The 6,371-nt window shown below is 45.5% G+C and overlaps 1 protein-coding gene across 1 annotated transcript in view; it reads left to right on the plus strand.

Annotated features, from left to right (window-relative positions):
• DTHD1 (death domain containing 1) overlaps positions 1-6,035 on the plus strand; it is a 28,136-nt gene extending 22,101 nt beyond the window's left edge. Inside the window, exons 7-10 of the mRNA XM_033160709.1 lie at positions 124-413; positions 2,110-2,354; positions 3,491-3,548; positions 5,686-6,035. Coding sequence (XP_033016600.1) covers positions 124-413; positions 2,110-2,354; positions 3,491-3,548; positions 5,686-6,035 — 943 coding nt within the window. The remainder of the gene's footprint in view (positions 1-123; positions 414-2,109; positions 2,355-3,490; positions 3,549-5,685) is intronic.
• Positions 6,036-6,371: the final 336 nt, after the last annotated feature.

The following is a 6,371-nucleotide window of genomic DNA, read 5'->3' on the forward strand; positions in this document are numbered from 1 at the left end:
TGGCTTGACGCAAATTAAAACTGCATCGATCACAACTGACCGTTTTGTTTGCTTGTTTCAGCCCAAGAACACACACCTTCAGACGCACAGATATTTTCTTTCTCTCTTTTTTTAAAAATGCAGCTTTATTATCCTTCGCCTGTCCTCTTCTGTGGATAACACACATCTGGTGCAGTTTGTTAGAAATATGGAGAAAGACATCTACACCACGATGGTGAAAGTGGTGCTCTATCGGAAAAAAGAAGATCCGTACAAGATCGCTGTCTTGCTCGTTCCATCCAAGGAACTGAACTTGGAGCTGCAGGGTCTGCGGGAGGAGGGTTTCTCTGGCCCCCCTGATCCCTCTCAGCAGTTCAAACTGAAAGAAGGGGAGCAGGTTTATTTTAGATTTAGCGGAAACATTCATGCTTCAGGTAAATCCGTTTTCTGCTGCACAGCTACATTACATATAAATGGCCCGTTCTGAAGGGTATTGGTAAGCACACATATCGAACAAATGAGAGGGGGTGTGTGTAATGGGGCCACACAACTAACCCTGTCCCTATTGCCCTACACGCCTTATGTCTGGGTTGCATGTGAATGGACACAGCACACAAATAGATGGACAGGGGGACAGGGGGCAGGCTGGTTTGAAGGACACCCTGGTCCTGAATGGGGTAACTGTGCCCCTGAAGGACCAGCTGCGCAGCCTGGGAGTCATTTTGGACTCACAGCTGTCCATGGAGGCACAGGTCAATTCTGTGTCCAGGGCAGCTGTCTACCAGCTCCATTGGGTACGCAGGCTGAGACCCTACCTACCCGTGGACTGTCTCACCAGAGGGGTTCATGCTCTAGTTATCTCCCACTTGGACTACTGCAACGCGCTCTACATGGGGCTACCTTTGACGGTAACCCAGAAACTACAATTAATCTAGAATGCGGCAGCTAGTCTGGTGACTGGGAGTGGCCACCGAGACCATATAACACCAGTCCTGAAAGATCTACATTGGCTCCCAGTACATTTCTGAGCACAATTCAAAGTGTTGGTGCTGACCTTTAAAGCCCTAAATGGCCTCGGTCCAGTACTGAAGGAGCGTCTCCACCCCCATTGTTCATCCTGGACACTGAAGTCTAGCTCTGAGGGCCTTCTGGCAGTTCCCTCCCTGCAAGATGTGAGGTTACAGGGAACCAGGCAGAGGGCCTTCTCAGTGGTGGCGCCCGCCCTGTGGAACGCCCTCCCATCAAATGTCCAGGAAATAAACAACTATCTGGCTTTTAGAAGACCTCTGAAGGCAGCCTTGTTTAGGTGTGGTGTAGTGGTTAAGAGCGGTAGACTCGTAATCTGGGGAACTGGGTTCGCTTCCCCGCTCCTCCACATGCAGCTGCTGGGTTACCTTGGGCTAGTCACACTTCTTTGAAGTCTCTCAGCCCCACTCACCTCACAGAGTGTTTGTTGTGGGGGAGGAAGGGAAAGGAGAATGTTAGCCGCTTTGAGACTCCTTCGGGTAGTGAAAAGCGGGATATCAAATCCAAACTCTTCTTCTTCTTTAATTTCTGATGTTTTATTCTGTTTTTAATGTTCTGTTGAAAGCCGCCCAGAGTAGCTGGGAAAACCTAGCCAGATGGGCTGGGTATAAATAAATAAATATTATTATTATTACACCTAGGAAACAGCTATATTAGCAAAGAAACAGCAATTTGAACACACTATAAATACACAACACCAGATGGAGCCAGAGAGCAGGAAATTTCAAAACACGGTTTTCCATAAGGATTTTTTTATTTTGTTAAAACAATCTAATTCCTGACTTATTTATAGCATTTTTTTCCGCCTGTGTTTATATCCACCCATAGAGGTCCTCTAAAGAAGGGAGGAGCTGTAGGTTCATACAACTCCTTCAGAATGTGTGGGTGGTGGTGAAGGAGAGCAGTCATGACGTTTGTCCACCAGGGAGAGAATGATTGAAGGGAGCTACAGCCAATGAGAAAACAATTAATATTTGGGTTTGGGGGAGGTGCATTTTGTGTGCTAACAAATCAAGCATACAACATTTGTAAATACTGATCCGCTGCATCAATTTAATTTTATCTCCTTCCCCCAACTTTCTCTTCCCCGTGGCGTATATTCAGATGATGGGGTGGCCTTTGGAAAAAGCTACAAGCTTACTTTTCATGTGCAGAGAAAGCCACGCCTTGACCTCCAAATCAAGGAGGTGGATGAATTTGGCAATTACAGCTCACCCCATTACAAAGGAACCGCCTTGTTCTACAAAGTGAGCAAAGAAGCGATTGCTAAAAGCTGGGAACAGCCTCTTTTGCCTGAAGACCACCAGAAGGAAGACCTTCTCTGCAAATTGGCTCTAACCTTGCCCAAAGTAAGTTGTTTAACCACATTCTGAATTTATTTATTATTGTTGTTTTTCTTTATTGAATTTATATACCGCCCTATACCCGGGGGTCTCAGGGTGGTTCACAGAATAAAACCAAGCTATACAAACCACAAAATGCTTTATAAAAATAAAAACAACAACCCAATACCCCCCCCCCAAAAAAACATTTTGAAAAGGGCATAGGATGTAAATCAGATCAACCAAAGGCCTGGTTAAAAATGGAATGTTTTTGCCTGGCACCTAAAGGTGTATATATAGTGAAGGCGCTAAGTGAACTTCCCTGGGGAGAGCATTCCTCAGACAGGGAGCCACTGCAGAGAAGGCCCTTTCTCGTGTTGCCACGAAGATGATCTCAGGGTCCAGGTAGCTTCATATGAAAAGAGGCGGTCCTTGAGGTATTGAGGTCCTAAGCCGTTTAAGGCTTTATAGGTAAAAACTGGTACTTTGAATTGGGCCTGGAAACTAATCGGTAGCCGGTGCAGTCGGACCAGGATGGGTGCAATATGCTCAAACCATCCTGCTCCGGTGAGCAACCTGGCCGCTGAATTCTGCACCAGCTGAAGTTTCCGAACCATCTTCAGAGGCAGCCGTACTTATAACGTACTGCAGTAATCTAACCTTGAGGTTAGCAGAACATAGACAACAGTAGTTAGGCTATCCCTGTCCAGATAGGGGTGAAGCAAGTGTTCAGTGTGGTGTAGTGGTAAAGAGCGGTAGACTTGTAATCTGGTGAACCGGGTTCATGTCTCCGCTCCTCCACATGCAGCTGCTGGGTGACCTTGGGCTAGTCACACTTCTTTGAAGTCTCTCAGCCCCACTCACCTCACAGAGTGTTTGTTGTGGGGGAGGAAGGGAAAGGAGAATGTTAGCCGCTTTGAGACTCCTTCGGGTAGTGATAAAGCTGGATATCAAATCCAAACTTTTCTTCTTCTTCTTCTTCTTCTTCTTCTTCTTCTTCTTCTTCTTCTTCTTCTTCTTCTTCTTCATTAGTTTTTTGGTATTTGGCATAGATGCCCCCATCTCCTTTGCTAAAGCAATGCTGACTATTGTTTTCTTCACGTTTGTTCCTCTGATCCCTCAGTAATTATTGTTTCCCTCTCTGAACACCTTTTCTTGTGCAGAGGGAAAAGCTTATCGTTCGTCCGCAGAGCACAAAAATAATCTCAACTGATTCATCAGGTAAGAAGACTCCCTACTCCCATGTAGAGATGGGAAGGCCTGGGGGAAAAAAACCCAGAAAAAATGGAGGGGGGGACAGGACCAGATGCCACCCCCCCCCCCCGGTTTTTTCCCCAAAGCTCTTTTTCTGGAAAAAAATGAAAAAAACCTATATCAAGTTATTGTTTTGTTCTGTTTTTCATTTTTTTCCAGGGAAAAAACGGCTTTGGGGAAAAAATGAAAAAAACCATGTCCGCCCCCTATTTTTCTGGGTGTTTCCCAGGCCTTTCCATCTCTCCTCCCACCCCAGCAAATGGCATGCCGTGTTTTCATGCATGTTTCCTCTGAAATCATAACCTGTGAATTTAAGGACGGTCTGAATACTAGCCGAGTAGCAACAGGATATAATGAAGGGTAGATCACAATTCTGGTTCACATTCCCAGTGTTCATAGTGTTTTAGCCTCAGGGCTGGGTGCCATGTTATTCATTCAGCTTGTGTCGTCAAGTCGTAGGTGGAATCTAGACGCATATAAAAAACGCTGTGAAAACGCTTTTTAAAATAGCGTTTAAAAATATATATGCCGTATTGGCCCTAATATAAGTTGCACTTCCCCCCCAAAATTCCTACTGTGAAAAGTTAAAGTGCAGCTTATATTTGGAACCGATCACTGCACACCCTCCTCCCGGCACTATTTCCCTAAACAGGGGGCAGGGGCAGTTGGTACCAGCTTGGGGAGGTAGTGCCGGGAGGCCGATGTGCAGCACGCTCGGAACTAAGCACTGGCGCTGGTGGGCCCCCCCTGCCCCCATTCAAAGTGGTAGTGCCAGGAGGTGGGCCGCACCCGCAAATAAGCCTTGAATTTTAAAGCTGCGGCTTATTTGCAAGTGAGTCTTATATTCGGGCCAATACGGTATATTGAATTTGCTGTAAGCTCACAATCGCCATCTAGTATCACATTTGTATAATGCACTTAAAACGCACCCAAAGGTGAAGGTAAAGGGACCCCTGACCATTAGGATGAAGGAGCCTGGGGTACAGCTTCCAGGTCATGTGGCCAGCATGACTAAGCCGCTTCTGGCGAACCAGAGCAGCGCCCGGAAACGGCGTTTACCTTCCCGCCGGAGTGGTACCTGTTTATCTACTTGTACTTTGATGTGCTTTCAAACTGCTAGGTTGGCAGGAGCAGGGACCGAGCAACGGGAGCTCACCTTCTGATTGGGAAGCCCTAGGTTCTGTGGTTTAACCCACAGCGCCACCCGCGTCCCTATAAAATGCACCTAAAATGCTTTATTTGCAGCTGTATAGCTGAGTCCCTCATTGCTGCTTCTTAGCTGCAAAATAGCTGCCAGAGGAGGGCATGTTTTACAAAGGAAAAATGGCAGGCAGGAGGTTCCTTCCATTATCCCCTGTTTTTCTTTCTTCCTGTGCGACTTCAAACAGCACTTTGCACAGGTGATGCAGCAGTGGCCCTGAAAACAGAGGTGATGATTGTGCAACTGCCTATTGTGTGATTGTGGTTTGTTTAGTAAATAGCAGCCATGATAGGGCAGGGGGTCAATATGAATCAGGACTACACTGAGGGGAGACAGGGGAACAGGTTTTAACCATTTGTTCCCACTGTGGTCCTGATCTAAGTTAGGTCCACCACAGCAAAGCCGAGCAACCAAAAAAGAATTGTGCAAAAATGCCAGTTGTGCGATTGTCGCTCGCCATGTCGGTTTTGTATATCCGCCTGCTCTGCCCTTTCTTTCAAGAAGCAAAGGGGCTTAATTTCCTTCAAACCTTTTACGCTTATGATTTCTTCAATCCTTTAAAATACGATTCAGTGCCTTTAAAACAAAACAAAAAACAAAACCCTTAGCCACAAGCTAGATTTAATGAACACTAACATCAGACTGCTCTCTAAATTGATATAATCTTTTATTTACTAATCTTTTATGCTCTTCCACATCCGTTTAATGCTTCTAACCCTTCTTTTAGATTCTTTTCGTTTCTTTCATATTCTTATAGTCTTTTATATATACCTTCTGTTTTAGTACTTTTTAGCTTTCCGAAACGTTTTACAGATTGCAAATGATTGTACCCCACCCTACTTATGCTGGTCCATGACCGTAATAAAGATTTGATGATGACTGTCTTAATATTTTTACTCGCAGATGAACTGTGGGACAATTTACTGTACTGGCTGTCACACGAGCTGTCGGAAGATAACGCTTCTTGCCTCGCTCTCTGTCTGCCTCTCCACCGAAGTACTCTTCCGTTTATTAAACTGAAGTGCCCTGATAATCTCACCGAGCAGATCTACGAGTTCCTGTGCTTCTGGAAAAGGAATCTTCCACGATCTGCTGACAAGCTCCAGCTCCTCTCTCGCTATCTCCATAAAAGCGGCAGAAGCGATCTTGTCGAGGATCTCCGGTTCAAATGGGAGAGCAAAGTTTTCTGGAGGAAAAGTCATTGTCACCCTGATTTCTTTAGTAGGCCAGTTGGGGATGGGGAGTCTATGTAATTGTCTCTCCCCCCCTCCCTCTTTCCGAACGACTGATTCATTTCAGTAGTGAAAAATGAAAACCATTCAGGAGGGAGATGTCGATCATTAGATACGTATATTTTAATGCCGCTTCATTTGCTCGGCAGTACATTTCGCCCCCAGGCCTATAGACACAAATTGTACCTATGTGTGGTTTTGATGGGGGCCCAAAAATCCGTGGGGACACTGGGTGCTTGTCAGCAAAGTTTTACTCAGAGCAGACATGTTTTAATTAATGAACGTTACAAAATTAGGCTTCTTAATAGGTCTGAGTAAAACCTAGTTGAATACAGTGGAACCTCAGTTGTCAAACAC

Source organism: Lacerta agilis, chromosome 9, assembly GCF_009819535.1.
Source record: "Lacerta agilis isolate rLacAgi1 chromosome 9, rLacAgi1.pri, whole genome shotgun sequence".
NCBI lineage: Eukaryota > Metazoa > Chordata > Lepidosauria > Squamata > Lacertidae > Lacerta > Lacerta agilis.